General features: G+C 42.1%; 1 protein-coding gene across 1 annotated transcript in view; it reads right to left on the reverse strand.

Annotated features, from left to right (window-relative positions):
* Positions 1-7,285: 7,285 nt before the first annotated feature.
* LOC137945910 (probable glucan 1,3-alpha-glucosidase) overlaps positions 7,286-16,169 on the reverse strand; it is a 76,734-nt gene continuing 67,850 nt past the window's right edge. Inside the window, exon 6 of the mRNA XM_068791999.1 lies at positions 7,286-7,864. Within this exon, the coding sequence (XP_068648100.1) occupies positions 7,499-7,864 (366 nt within the window). The 3' untranslated portion in view covers positions 7,286-7,498. The remainder of the gene's footprint in view (positions 7,865-16,169) is intronic.

Raw genomic sequence — 16,169 nt, forward strand, 5'->3', positions numbered from 1 at the left:
GCAAAGAGCAATAATTAAGGCTTCCTTCTACTTGTCTTGGAAAGAAATATTTGTGGTTGAAGGCTGAGCTAACCTCCACTCTTGAAGAAAGCCTTTAAAGTGGGCCAAGTACTCATGGATATTTTCTTCTTTTTTAGTATTCAACATCCTTTGGATAATATCATATGGTCTATGTAGAGTATCCGGGCAAGAGTACAACTTAGCACATGTCTCCCAAATTTGTTTAGCAGTGTCAAGATGAATGACATTGTTGGAGACATGTTCTTCCATGTTGTTGATTAGCCAACTATTCACCAAGGTATCAGTTTTTAACCATTTGTTATAAAAAATATCTTCTTCATCAATAGGTGGTCCTCGGGTGGTGAAGCGACCAAGTAGCTCCTTAGTTATAAGAAACCTCCGAACTGATGTGGACCAACTTATAAAATTTGATACCCCATGTAAGGGTATAGGGGTAATTCTCAGTATATCACCTTTGATATTCATATTCTCTTCGACCATGATAGGTCTTTCTTCAAAACATTTCTAACAATAACACCAAGTAGTATTTTTTAAACAACTCGATGTATGGAGGAGAACTTTAGCATTGATGCTAAATCATTATAATGATTTCTTTTCTTAATACCACTCATAAGAGACTCTATAACAATCTTCTATATAAGGGTACTCTAGTTCCCACGATTTGTTTTTCAACAATCTGATCAGGGACTGGTCTCGGTTAACAGAATTTCCAAACAGACAAAACTGTTTTGATAGCTTCTTCTAGATGGAGAGGCATGCATATCCACAATATCATAAGATGAAAAAATTCACATACTCATCTTTAAATCATCTTCTAAATTCGAAAACCAGTAACATGAAGTAATAAATAAATGAAGAGCCTTCTTTGAGTGGTATTGATCATATCTTCTTTAGAGTATTCCTTTTGACGTGGGATCCTAAATTTAATGATCTGATACCATGTTGAATTTAGGATCCCTTTTCCAATATTTCGAGCAAGAAAAAGGAGAAAGAAAAAGAAAAAAAGGAAGAAGAGCTCTCAGTTAGAGAGAAAAGAAGTGGAAAAGAGAGATGTGCACCAAGCAAAGAGAGAGAGAGAGAGAGAGAGAGAGAGAGATTTACTCAACAATGAATTGTGTAACTTGATTAATTCTGAATTACAATACCTCTATTTATAGTAGAGGAAGTGATAGAGTCCTTATACAATTAACTTTTCAATCTCCTACTTACATTCCAACTTTAACTCTCTAAGGCAAATCTATCATGAAAAGATAACACAATCTACTAGAGGTTTAATATAAGTTGAACTAGAACTCTTCTTCAATAACATGGACATAAGGGAGGAGGCTAGCTCGTGCACCATGGTGTGTCCCACATTGTAACAATTAGGCCTGACCATGGAGGAGAATTTTGGAATTCTCATTTGAGGAATATTGTACTCAACATGGCATTAAGCATACTTTTGTAGCTCAAACTCCTCAACAAAATTGTGTTATTGAGAGAAAGAATAGGACCTTAATTTAAATGGCAAGAGCCATGTTACATGCATATAACTTACCTTAGAGATTTTGTATCAAAGCTATAAATATAGCTTGCGATATTGTGAACCGAGGTAGCATTATGAGTTTTATAAGGTACCCTTCCCTGCATAACCTATTTTTCAACCTTTGAATGCAAAGTATAAGTATTAACAGAGCCAAAGGAGAAACCAGGGAAGTTTGACTCTAGGGTTGATATAGGAATATTCCTATGTTATTAATCTCATAGCAATGCCTACCGAATTTACAATAAAACGTCTATAAGAATCATGGAGTCGGTATATGTTGAAATTTACGAGTCGAACCCATCAAGTACAATGCCAACTCAAATTTCCGATGATGAAGAGGAAGCCCTTCTTAATCCATCACCAGTTTCCCAACCTCAAAACAGAAAATCTTAAAGAGAACCCAAAAGACATAGATAACCAAGAGGAACCTCCTACCATGCCAAAAAACTATAGGTCCATGGTTGATCAACCTCTAGATCACATAATTGGTGGCCCCAAAAGGAAAATTGCTACTAGAAGGACAACTCATAAATTCATGGCAAATAGTGCATTTATTTCTCAAATAGAGCCTAAGTGTTTTGTTGAGGCAAAAAAAAATATGATTTTTTTATCATGGCTATGCAAGAGACTTAATTAATTTCAAAGAAATCAACTTTGGACTCTAGTACCTATACCCCAAAATCAACAAGTAATTGGAACCAAATGGGTCTTTAGAAACAAAGTCGATGAAGAAAATAAAGATGTGAAAAACAAAGTTAGGTAGTTGCCAAAGGATATAACCAAAATGAAGGTATAAATTGTGAAGAAACCCCATCATAAAAAAATAGTGGAGAGGCGGAGGGACCACTCCCCCATCACTCTGTTGTAAATGGTGTGTGGTAGCGCCCTCCATCCTTCTACCATTTTTGTTGTTGAGTAGGGATGATCCATCACCCTTCTTTTTGTTGATGGTAGGGTGGACAAGGGCTCATCCCTTAAGTGGTAAAAGAGAGGAAGGGAATGATTTCCCCTTCACATCTATCTTCTCAAATAGAAAAATTCCATTGAGACCCTATTAATCTTGTTAGATCAAACGATTCAATGGTTGAACTACCAATAATGTGGTCAAGCAAAATTTAACCTAAGTTATAGGCTTATGATAATTATATAGAGCAAAGGTGCATGATTAGGTCTAATTGAACCCGTAGTTTAATGCAAATTTTATAACACTAATTTCAACATGCCTAAACTCCTTTAGACTATCTTCTAACTAGAATACATCTTTCCATGTTATGAAAGTGAATACATCCATGTGAAAGGTCAACATATTTATGATCTTAACATTGGCATACCCTAAAAGGTGGGAATACGCTATCGTGATTGAAACTTTTAGAGAGAAAGTAACTTTCTCACATATTTTTTGTTAGGAATTAGATGTCCTAATTCCAAACTAACGAGAGAAATAACAATAAATGCAGAAGAAGGAAAAAAAACAAGTACAGAAAAACACCAAGAATTATACAGATTTGCCTCAAGGTGAGACTATGTCTATCTTCATCGCTTGCACTCACTTATGGGTGTTGTTTTATTCTAACCTCTTTCAGCCGCAACTGAAGCTCCTCAGACGATAACACACCCCAGCACCCCCCACCCCTTACCTCAATATAAAGAGAAAACTAGCGCAACCGCTTTACAAGAGTAAAATTTTCAAACTGCCTTTAATAAAACAGTAGTTAATATATCGTGGACCTCGCAAGGTCTCCGCCCCCACACCCCTGGGAGGGGGGCTCCTAGCCCCCCTTCCAATCTCCATGATGATCTTACCGCGAATGTCGATCCACATGGCTCCACAACTTAACATTTTCTTTTCTTCATAAATCTGTGTTGTCAAACACTAGAAAATGTACATACCATGTGATCAAAGAGGGGAAGTGGACCCACATTCTATGTTGGCACGGTACAACCTTGGGGCTCAAATGTGCTACAACACAATGAGGTGTAACAATATAACAACTATAAGAGATTCTTATATAAACTCTGAAAATGAACTTGGTGGAGCAAAAAATGAAATTTGGTGGCATTAAATTTAACTTGGGAAAAATTAAATTGAATCTAGTAATGCAAAATTCTATTTTAATAAAAATACAAAATTTTAATAAAAATACCCATTCTGAAGTTGGTTATTTTGAATTTAACTCTGTCAAATTCAATTTAGTGTCACCAAATTTTAATTTTAACTTTACTAAATTTATTTTCAAAAATACCCTCAACATCTTTGTGATCTTCTGACGTATTTTTTATTATATGACAAAATTTTATTATGCACCCTTATTGCATTTCAGCAGATTTTAACGCGTCCTTGTTAACATCCAGCTCGCTTACCGTTTTGTTTGTATCGCTAAGTCTTTAACCAGCCACTCTTTGTCTGGATGCGGCGCGTCGTCGCTTGTAAACAAAAATCAGCTGCAGCCTCACCACGTTGATATACATGCAGCAACCTAGTCGCCACGTCCCTTCCATTGCCGCCCTTTCTTTCCCTATAAATTCAGCCCCTGAGCCATCCTCCCTTCACTACACCATAACACCATCTCTCTCAGCCATACCATAATACCAATGGCGAGACTCCTTCCTCTCTTCCTAATTTTCTCCGTCGTCCTCCTTTCGGCGTCCTTGGCTGTCTCTTATTCAAGAGACGATCCTCGGTACCAGCAATGTCAGAGGCGGTGTGAAAGTGAACAGAAGGGCGGGGAGCGGAGGCAGTGCGAGCAAGCTTGCATGGAGGAGTACCCTGCCGGCGGCGGCGGCGGCGGCGGCGGCCTGGAGGACCTGGTCCTCCGCATCGGCACCCTGGAACAACTTCAGAAATGCATGGTGGAGTGTCGTTACATGCAAGGCAAGGAAGAACAACGGGAATGCCGGCAACAGTGCGAGGACATTTACGGTCTGGAAGATGACCGCGGCAGTCAGCAAAGAGAGCTAGAGCAATGCAAGCAAGTGTGCAAACAGTATCCCCAAAGCCAACAGTATCTGTGCCAGCGCCATTGCGAGCAAAAGTACGGCCAGGAGGATAACCAGCAAAAGCAACTGGAACAATGCAAACAGGAATGTCAGCAGTATCCACAAAGCCAGCAACCCCAGTGCCGGCGCCAATGTGAGCAAAAGTACGGCCAGGAGGATAACCAGCAAAGGCAACTGGAACAATGCAAACAGGAATGTCAGCAGTATCCACAAAGCCAGCAACCCCAGTGCCGGCGCCAATGTGAGCAAAAGTACGGCCAGGAGGATAACCAGCAAAGGCAACTTGAACAATGCAAGCGGGACTGTCAACAGTATCCACAAAGCCAACAACGCCAGTGCCAGCGCCAATGCGAGCAAAAATATGGCCGAGAGGATAACCAGCAAAAGCAACTGGAACAATGCAGACGGGAATGTGAGAAATATTCACAAAGCCAACAACGCCAGTGCCAGCGCCAATGCGAGCAAAAATATGGGCAGGAAGAAGGCGGTGACAACCAGCAGAGACAGCTCGAGCAATGCAAACGGGAATGTGAGAAATACCCACAAAGCCAACAACGCCAGTGTCAGCGCCAATGCGAGCAAAAATATGGGCAGGAAGAAGGCGGTGACAACCAGCAGAGACAGCTCGAGCAATGCAAACGGGAATGTGAGAAATACTCACAAAGCCAACAACGCCAGTGCCAGCGCCAATGCGAACAAAAATATGGGCAGGAAGAAGACCGTGACAACCAGGAGAGACAGCTTGAGCAGTGCAAACGGGAATGTGAGCAACACCCACAAAGCCAACAACGCCAGTGTCAGCGCCAATGCGAGCAAAAATATGGGCAGGAAGAAGGCGGTGACAACCAGCAGAGACAGCTCGAGCAATGCAAACGGGAATGTGAGAAATACTCACAAAGCCAACAACGCCAGTGCCAGCGCCAATGCGAACAAAAATATGGGCAGGAAGAAGACCGTGACAACCAGGAGAGACAGCTTGAGCAGTGCAAACGGGAATGTGAGCAATACCCACAAAGCCAACAACGCCAGTGTCAGCGCCAATGCGAGCAAAAATATGGGCAGCAAGAAGGCGGTGACAACCAGCAGAGACAGCTCGAGCAATGCAAACGGGAATGTGAGAAATACTCACAAAGCCAGCAACGCCAGTGCCAGCGCCAATGCGAGCAAAAATATGGGCAGGAAGAAGACCGTGACAACCAGGAGAGACAGCTTGATAAGTGCAAACGGGAATGTGAGCAATACCCACAAAGCCAACAACGCCAGTGTCAGCGCCAATGCGAGCAAAAATATGGGCAGGAAGAAGGCGGTGACAACCAGCAGAGACAGCCCGAGCAATGCAAACGGGAATGTGAGAAATACTCACAAAGCCAACAACGCCAGTGCCAGCGCCAATGCGAACGAAAATATGGTCGAGAGGATAACCAGCAAAAGCCACTGGAACAATGCAGACGGGAATGTGAGCAATACCCACAAAGCCAACAACGCCAGTGCCAGCGCCAATGCGAGCAAAAATATGGGCAGGAAGAAGACCGTGACAACCAGGAGAGACAGCTTGAGCAGTGCAAACGGGAATGTGAGCAATACCCACAAAGCCAACAACGCCAATGTCAGCGTCAATGTGAGCAAATGTATGGACGTGAGGAAGGCAGCAAGAACCAGCAAAGGCAGCTGGAACAATGCAGAGAAGAATGCAAACAATATCCGCAGGGCCAACAGCGTCAATGCCAACGCCAGTGCGAAGAAAAGTACGGGCAAGGGAGTGACAACCAACAACGGCAGCTAGAGGAATGCAGAAGGGAATGCGAGCAGTATTCTCAAAGCCAGCAACGCCAGTGCCAGCGCCAATGTGAGGAAAAGTACGGGCAAGGACAGCCAGACGAGAGCAACGATGGGGTGGAAGCATGGCACCACGAGCCCCTCGGTTCCATTCTGGATTTCTCAGGCTTCTAAGGAATAACTACAAGAGCTCTCTGTCTGCTTTCTCTCCTATGAGTAAATAATGCTTCGGCGAGTTGTAGTAAATAAGGAAATTCCATCTTCGTGGAATTTGACAAATAAAATAGCATCTCTTTTATCTAATATGCAAAAAATTGCTTCGTCTAGCTATTGCTTTCTTTCTCTGGCTTGAATTCTTATTTTTCTAAACAACGAAATTATCTTGAGTTCACCACAAACAAAATAAAAATTAGAAACTACCCAGTTATCCTTCTGGGCATTTTGTTCTGAGAGATCTTCATTTCAGGGATTGCTCAGCTTCCAGTAGCCGAAATTTTCTTATGGGGGGTAGCTAAGCCAAACAGATTTAAGCGGTGGAAGTATTAATCAAATCAGTTGAAATAGATTGACATGATTTTGCTGTGAAGTTGTGTCCAAAATTCATCCCATAATGATTAACCAACTTAAGAATTATCTTTCCCAACTAATAAACCTAATCTATGTGAAACTATTCCTGAAAACTCTTCGTCACGTTAGATAATTTGGGTAAAAATCCGCATATTAATACTTGCTCTAATACCATGTGAAGTTGGGTTCAAGACCCATACCATAATGACTAACCAACTTATGATACCTCAAGATCTTTGTTCTCATTAATCCATTTGAAACTATTCTTTTTTAATTTGTTATATAAGGGCCTGGATGACTTTTGGTAGTTAGCCCTGCCAGATGTGGGATGCGGAACTTACTTAGCTTTCCATTTCTTTTTATACAGGACCTATAGGAAGAAATCAAACACATTCAGCCTAAGACAAAAAAAAAATTATATCAGAGGCAAAATAAGATGAACCACTAGAATGAGAAAGTGGAAATAGTGTTAGTTTTAGGCTGAAACAGCAACAAGCTGCATGAAACTTCTGCTTGAAAATTTAACCTTGCACTGTAAGCTACAAAAATTGGTCTGATCTGCAATATATTTGAGAGCTAAACAATTAACACAAAAAATAAATAAAAAGTGAACTAAAATATCTTGATAGTCCAGTTGTCAGAAACTCGGACATTAGGATTACGAATGACAAGGGCAGCAGGTTTCGAACCCTTCCGGAGCATAAGAGGCCCAGATTCAACCTCGGCTTTGAGGTTCATGGGTTCTATCAGAGCGCCCTTAGCACCAGCAGGCAGTCCTAGCAATATGATTCTTTCAACAACGCAATTAGATGAAAAGTGCTTTTCACTTGAAGCTGGAGCCATATTTGATGATTTCAATCTTCCATCTGAAAAGAGGAAATGAAGATGGATGTACGCCCCTTGCTGATAATCAAAAGTTTTGCCATCATCAATGTAGAGTTCACCTTCAGCTGCTAGAGAACTGTTCAATGCTATGACCTAAAAACACGCACCGGCCGCACAAGAAGCCGGTTAGTACCAGTAAGTTTTTCTTAGTGTGAAGGAAATATTACACGAGAAGGTTCAATGTTTGTACGACTAGAAAGAGCTGCACAGTATTTCCATTCCATTTAATAAAATTGACAGAAATTCAGACAAACAGATAAAATTGACACCCTTACCTCCATGTGACCATGGAGTCAAAGGAACCATATGTCTCATGAAATTTGTTGGGCCCAAATCATAATGCGATGCATGACCGTCTCAATTATACTACCAACAGTTTTCTGTTTGTTTTTAAAGGTTAGTGTATAGCACTCTTTTCAAAAAGACTGCAGCAGATTGCAACAATTGCAGAGATCCCAAAAGTTCTGTCTGATCTTTTCCTAGGAACAATAGTTGATTGCTCAATCATTGCAGAGAAAGAAGAGGGAGAGCATAGATGAAGACTTAACTTTTAATGTGAAAGCATTTCAAATTTGTCAACAAAATAAACTGAATAAGAACAAAAGTGTAATGCTGTAAGGCTCATTTCCATACAATTTTTAGTTTTGATCTACAATCACATTTCTCTCTTCCTTAACTGATCAACTGTTATAATCTTACCTCCTGCCGCACAACAAAGAAAAACAGAAAATTTGTTTTCTCAAAAATTTCCAAAAGAGCAATAATATGTTTTTTTAGAAGATAAAATCCACAAATGAAATTGTGTTAAGAACTAGGATCATTCTTCCAATCATGTAATCATAACCAGAACCACAAATAAAATACATTTCAAATAAAATATCACAAGCTACAAGTGCTTCATCATCAATAAGAGCTCTCCTAATTAACCCAATCATGATAACCTTTGTTTCTCATGTGAGAATTTATTATTAAATATTGGGATCTCTAGCTAATATGAAAAGATTTGAAAAAGTAGAGAGAGGAAACCAATTCCTTCGATCACACTTATATTTCTTCATGATAACTTTCCTCCATATACTATCCTTTTTTCACTACTGAACTTCCATAGTCATTTAGTCAAGAAAGCCATATTCATGCTTTTGACACTTTTTATTCCTAATCCTCCAATAACTTTGGCTTGCAGACCACCCTTCCAATTAACAATCTGGTAGTTGAAGTTGGATGAAGTACCAACCCACTAAAATCTCCTTTGAATGGCTTCAATGTGGTTTGCAGTTTCAACTGGGCATGGTAAGAAAGATAGTAATTTGACAAACCAGCTAGAGTAGATTTATTCCAGCAAGAAGGCACCATAAGGAACAGACTTCATTTATGTTTTACTACTTGAAGGGAGAAAGGAATGCTGTATTGACAGATAATATTTTAAATTACCTCACGGGTAGTCGGTATTTTGGTGACTAGGTTTCCCTCTCCTTAAGGACAGTCATGTGTCTTTGAGTTCAGCTATTTATCTTTAGGAAGTCAATGTAATTGAGGAGAGTGGTTTAGGTATTTTGGCTACTCGGTTTCTGTTGGAAACCAGGGCGAAATTTCAGGAGACTCACCAGATTCAGATCTCTGGTAAACTGTCTTCTCACAGCAACCTTCCAATTCCAGAACCTTACTAGACTTCGAGGGTCCAGAGCCTCCTAAATTGTCCACATCTTCTCTACTGCTCCGCCCCACACGTCCCTTAATCCTCCATTCCCAATTTGTAACCGTCCCTAAAGGCCAGTACAGGTGTTGCCAAGTGGAGCTTCCTCAATGGGCTCCTGGATCCCTTTCCCACTTCCTCCAATGACTTTTCCTCTTTCAGCTCCACCTTGCCCTCAAGGTGGAAGGGAAGGAAGTTGGGATTGGATACTGTCAAAAGGTCCTATGTTGCTTCAAAATCTAGAATGTCCATCCATTTGATTAATACCTCAACATTCCCATCACAAAGTTGTCGAGTATTGAGGATCCTCACAGACTGCACAGAGAGGACCAAGTCATCCGTTAAACACGCAAACAATGGCAAGCAGGAAACTGAAATACCTGCTCACTTTTTTAGCTGGCTCACATAGAAGACAAGGTGAATTCTGGAATATGCTGGTAGGGTACTTCCCCAATCTTCGCAGGCACTTTATAGGGTCCATATAATCGAGGACTGAGATTTTCATTCGATTAATGGCTAAGGACTTCAGGCAATAAGGCTGGAGTTTAAGATAAACTTATTAAGAAATAGTCCCACGTGGATTAGTGAGTACAAAGATCTTGAGTTTATTAGTTGGGAAAGAGGTTTCTTAAGTTAGCTAATCATTTTGGGATGGGCCATGCTATCAGAGTAGGTACACTCATATGTGAGCCTACACCTAAAACTATCCACTTATAGAGCCACAGAGAGGGTTTACACCTAAAACTATCTACTTGTAGAGCCACAAAAGTGGGCCTACACCTAAACTATCCACTTGTAGAGCCACAAAAGAAGGCCTACACCTAAAAATTATCCACTTGTAGAGCCACAAAAATGGCCTACATGTGAGGGGGAGCGTTAAGGAATAGTCCCATATGGATTAGCGAGTACAAAGATCTTGAGTTTATTAGTTGGAAAAGAGGTTTCCTAAGTTGGCTAGTCATTTTGGGATGGGCCTTGGACCCAACTTAACAAAACTAAATCACCCTCCTAAAATTAAACCTCTCTGTATTTGCCATCAGCATAGGTCTTCATTTTTTATTGGGCCTTGTCTAAATTGACATTATGTTCTAGCAGAATTTGATCTGTCTTGTAGCTGCTGATTGACCTCATCCACCGGATATGTGGAATCAGAGTACCTTGAAAGGGAAGGTGGGTCCCTGCCGTATAGAGCTTTGAAAGGGGTCATCCCCGCTGCTCGTGATAAGTGGTATTGTACCAAAATGCAGCCCAAGGCATCCTTTTGGGCCAGTGCTTAGGATGTTCTCCCACAAAGCAATGAAGATAGGCTGGCAAACATCGGTTCACTACTGTTTGTGGATAACAGGCAAAGCTCATTTGGAGTCAAGTACCTGATTGCTTGAAAAGTTTTTTTTTTTTTTTCAGAAATAGCTAACAAAGACCTGATCTCTATCTGACACAATTAAGAGTGGAAACCCATGTAACCAGATGATTTCCTGGACAAACAATTCAGGTACTTGCTTTGCTGTGTACGGATGGCCGAGTAGGAAATGGTTGTACTTAGTCAATAGGTCAAACACCACCAGAATTGTGTCGAAGCCATGAATTTTGGGGAGTCCACCTATGAAATGAAATGTCCTCCCAAACATGGTTAGGGATAGAAAGTGGTTGGAGCAACCCCGTTGGAGGGCATTGTTTTATTTCGTTGGCAGATTTCACAAGCTTCCACAAATCTTTGCACATCACTTTTAAGACCTATCCAATGTACCACATTGGCGATTTCCTTATATGTACGAGTGTGGCCTCCAGAAGGGATTGAATGGAACTCCTTGAGTAGTTGTGGACTGCAAACCGTTGTAGGGGCAGCACTAGGCAATTCTTGAACATCAACAGCCCTTTAATATGTTGTAACGAGGATGGCTGGAGCTGTCCACCAGCAATTCCTGTTGAATTTTTCTAAGCCCGTCATCCTTCTGTATCTCTTGTTCTAACTCTTCTACCCCCGTGAAACACACAAAGGAGATCAGAAATCTCCATGGATTCCTCCTTCCTTGAGAGTGCATCACCCACCCTGTTCTCATTACCAGGCTTGTACAGTATTTTAGCTTCGTCACCCACCTTTGCTGCTCTTCTCCCATTAATCGTGGGTCCATTAGGAAATGCAGACTTTTTAGGTCAGTCCTGATAATAAAGGGTCTCCCCATAAGATAGTGCGTCCATTTTTGGACTGCTACGGACAATGGCCATTAGCTCCCTTTCTTGGACTAATTTTAATCGGCCTTTCTCTAATAATGCTTGGCTTAGATAAGTGAAGGTCTCCCTTCTTGCATGAGTACTTCCACAATTCTCTTTCCGAAAGCGTTGGTTTATACAATGAATAGTTTAGAGAAATCTGGCATTGCTAAATCAGGCGCAGTGCTCATTGTCCATTTCAACTTCTCAAATGTTGTCTGAGCCTCCTCATCCCAGAGGAAGGCTTCCTTCTTGTGTAACCTCGTGAGGGGTTTACCAATCTTACCATACCCTTCCACAAACTGGCGGTAATAACCAGTAAACCCAAGGAATCTCCTGAGCCCTTTGACATCCTGAGGAGATTTCCACTTGAACATGCCCTCTACTTTGGAAGGTTCAACCTAGATTGTTGAAATTAAACGTCCCAGGTATTCTAACTATTGCTTGCAGAAAGAGCACTTCTTTAGGTTAACAACTAGGTGATTTTCTCCTAGTATTTGGAGAGTTATCCTCAAATGAACTAAGTGAGCCACATTATCTGAAATGTAAATCAGAATATCATAAAAGAAAACTAGTACAAACTTACGCAGATGTGGCTGAAAAATCCGATCCATTAAGGCTCGTAACGTTGAGGGGGTATTAGTGAGCCCAAATGGCATTACCAAAAACATAAAATGCCCTTCAAGAATTTGGAGGGCTGCCTTTGGCATGTCCTCTCCCTTCACCCTAATTTGGTGATATCCTCATTTCAGGTCCAACTTAGTAAACACCCGGGCGCACCCTAATTCATCCAAGAGCTCCTCTATGGTAGGGATAAGGAATTTGTCGGGTATTTTAATTTTTTTAAGTCCCCTGTAATCAACATAAAAACACCATCCCCCATCTCTTTTGTTAACCAATAGCACTAGAGTGAAAATAGGCCGCTACTAGGCCTTATAATCCCAGCTGACAACATTTCCCTCACGATCTTTTCTATTTCATTCTTTTGATACAATAGGTGGTGGTAAGGTCAGATGTTGGGCAGTTGCTCTTGCCTTTAAGGGTATGGAACGGTTATATGAATGTGTTGGTGGTAGCCCTTTCTGGGTTTCAAACATTTGCTGGACCTCAATGATCAGTCCATCAACCTCTGGAAACCTCCTCTGTGATGGCTGCTTCTACCTCCCGAATCAAAGTGTACTCTAATAGGCAGCCCTAAACCTCATATTCCAGAATTCTGGTCATCACTTTTAGAGACACCTCTACCTTGACTAGGGGAGGCTCTCGCTGAAATTTTATCATTTTCCCATCGATTTCAAATGTCATTGAAAGATTCCTCCAATTCAGACAGATGTCACCCAGCAATCTTAGCCATGCCACCCCCAAGACCACTTCGATACTCTCCATGGCAAAAAGATGGAAGTGTTGCTTGATTTTCAGTCCCTGAATTTCTAGCTCGAGGTCAGGGCATAGTCCTCCTTGGATACAATTCCCATCAGATACTGTAACTCTCAAATTGCTGTTGCACACAACTGGGAGGTTCCAACTCTTGGACCAGTGATGAGCTCATGCAGTTATGGGAGGCACCACTATCAATGAGGACCACCACCTCCCTTTTGCCAAGCAAGCCACGGAGCTTAAGTGTGTTGTTTGTGGTTACTCCTCTGTGTAAGGCATTCATCAACGTCGTGACAAGATTCTAAGTGAAGCTTTCTTCCTCTTCTACTTCTGTATCGGTGGTCTCTCTCGGCTTGCCCTTCAACCTAAACCTTCCATACTCTAGATTTTCTGCCGATCTTCTAGACTTAATCCCTTGTCGTATCCTTCCCCTACTTTCTGCCACACCGAGCCACCTAAAACCCGGTTCCCCAGAAAATCCCTACAGTATCGACACATGGCAATCCCCAGGCCTTCCACCTTTGCCCTCAAACGGTAAATTTTTCACTGCCATCAGTTAACCTCGAGCTAATAACATGTCAGAATCTGACGAATTGCTCTCTGATTCCCTAGGTCCCTAGGTCCATTTCTAGAGATGGGGGATCGATGGGACTCTATGATCTGGAGCGATCTCGAGAATCCAGACGCCCCCTCCCCAAATCCAAAATTCATGGAGTGGCACAATTACTCCTCCCGGTCAAATAACCGACTGCCCTCCTGTTTAAATAAACACTTCTCCCTCATTCTTTGCCCAACACCTCTAGCAATAATGAAGCCCAAATCCAATACCCTGATGGAGATCTCCAATGCAGAATCCTCAAACAAACCTTCCACCACCCCCCTTTGAATTCTCTTACTCTCAGTGCAGAAAGAAGAACAAGGGTAAAGACATTGCCCTAGCTGAATCCTGTGCATCCAAGAACCACCCTTCCACTCCCTCCGTTCCAAGGCCCGATTATCTTGACGGGCTCCCACTGCTCTCTCACAGAGAGCGTGCTGATAATTTCATCAAGCACCTCGAAACTCAGGCGCACAAATACTCCGCACATGAATTTGAGGAGACGAAGAAGTTAGCCTGGAACTTTTGCAAGTACTACCATGGTACCCTCTACTACTCGGAGGAGGATCTCACTCCCCTCAAATAATAAACCCTTGCCAAAGTGCCTTCATCAGAGGCTGAAATATTCTTGACTCGGCAATGGCTGCTCCTAAACTGCTTGACTCTTTCAAAAAATGCAACCTGCTTATAATTATCTTGAATCTTGACTTTGAAAAAGCCTTTGACCATGTCAACTAGAAGCTTATTGACCATCTTTTTGACCAAATGGGTTTTGGCACCCGCTGGAGATTTTGGATGAGAAGTTGTATCGCAAATGCGTCCTATTTGCTCTTGGTTAACAGCAAATCTTGCGGGTCTTTTAACGGGACAAGGGGTATCCACCTAGGGGACCCTCTCTCTCCACTCCTATTCACCCTCATTGGTGAGCATTTGTCAGCAATGGTCCGCCTTGCCAAATGCACCGGTTGGCTCAGTGCTATCTCTGCTGACCCTGCTCAAGATGCCTTTCTCTAGTACTTCGATGATACTATTTTCTTCGGTGAAGGCACGATGGCCCAAGTCTCACACATTAAAGCCTTGTTTAACCTATTCGAAATTTCCTCTAGTAAAAAAGTCAATTAGACAAAATCCTCCATCATCGGCTTCAATGTTGACCAAAACTTCCTGAACTCAATGGCTAGCTATCTCGGGTGCAAAATTACTACTCCTCCTAGCACCTATTTGGGTCTCCATTTGCCCTCTAGCATGCCTTCGAATGCTCCTGCCATCCAGTAATTGAACGTTAGGAGGGTCGTCTAGCTTCCTGGAGGGGGGAATTTCTTCAAAAGTAGGTAAATTTGTGCTTATAAAATCATGTCTACATGGAATTCCCAGTTACTATCTGTCGCTATTTCGTTGTCCTGCATCAATCAGAAACTGACTTGATAGCATCAAAATAAGGTTTTTGTGTGTTGAGGGGAAGGGGGGAGGGGGGTTGGGGCTAATGGGGAAAGTAAGTATCGCCTTGTGAAATGGGCTGATGTGTGTCAACCCAAACACCTTGGGGGTCTTGGGATCTGCAACCACCAACTCTGCCTATCTCTTGAAATGGATTTGGAAATTCAACTTGGTCCCAGAGCTGATCTAGAGAGCTTTTGTTGCCTCTAAGGCCAACAAATTGACAGGCTGGTAGACTGAGGGTGGATGGTGTTATCGTTTGTCCCTTGTCTAGAAAAAAATCGTTATGCAACTACCAGACTTCAGCAAGGCAGTCAAATGCTACATTGGTAACAGTCATCTCACAAATTTCTGGTTTAATTGGTGGCTAGGAATCAGTAGTCTTGAAAGCAGCCATGGCTACATATCAAACTTGGCTTGGAGCACTGTGTTTCTATCTCTAACCTCTAGTCCGAAACTGGTGGCTGGAATTTGATCCTTCGGAGAGCTCTAACGGACTTTGAGGCCATCTTGGCATCAAATCTCCTTACCAGGTGGTCAGATGATGGGGGCTTTGTGAGAGAAAGATAGTCTCCTATTGTTTTTCTTAAGGGGCAGCCGATCGATATGGAAACGTCCGACATCGAGGATCAACAGCGACAAGAGGATAGGGGAAAACCGCCGGCGACGGAGGAAGATGGACCTTGGTTCACGGTGAAGGGAAGATATGCAACTCGAAAAAGGAGCAGTAGAAGAGGCGAAGCATCGTGGGTTCACGGCGACACGGAAATCTCGATGAAGCAGATTTCGGGCCAGGCAGTTCGTATAATGATAAGGAACGGGCAACGAAGATCTTATATCTCTATCCCACCTGCAACAATCTCAGATTTTGCCCGCATTTTCGAAGATGGAGACTTCGGGAATGCTCCGAGATTTCGTGAAATCCGTATCGATGAAATTTCGTTTACCATCTCTGTATTCCGAAAGAAAGGTATCAGAGAGCTAAAAATTCTTCAGAGGAGAGGACTCAAAGTTATGGCGCGCGTGTACTTACCGGAATCTCTCAGCGACTGTCACTGTTGGAAAGAGCTGCGAAGTTCGAT

The sequence above is a fragment of the Aristolochia californica genome, unplaced genomic scaffold (assembly GCF_029961685.1).
Source record: "Aristolochia californica isolate CCGP_79_NKW_82.1479 unplaced genomic scaffold, dmAriCali1.0.hap1 SCAF_12, whole genome shotgun sequence".
Taxonomy (NCBI): Eukaryota; Viridiplantae; Streptophyta; class Magnoliopsida; order Piperales; family Aristolochiaceae; genus Aristolochia; species Aristolochia californica.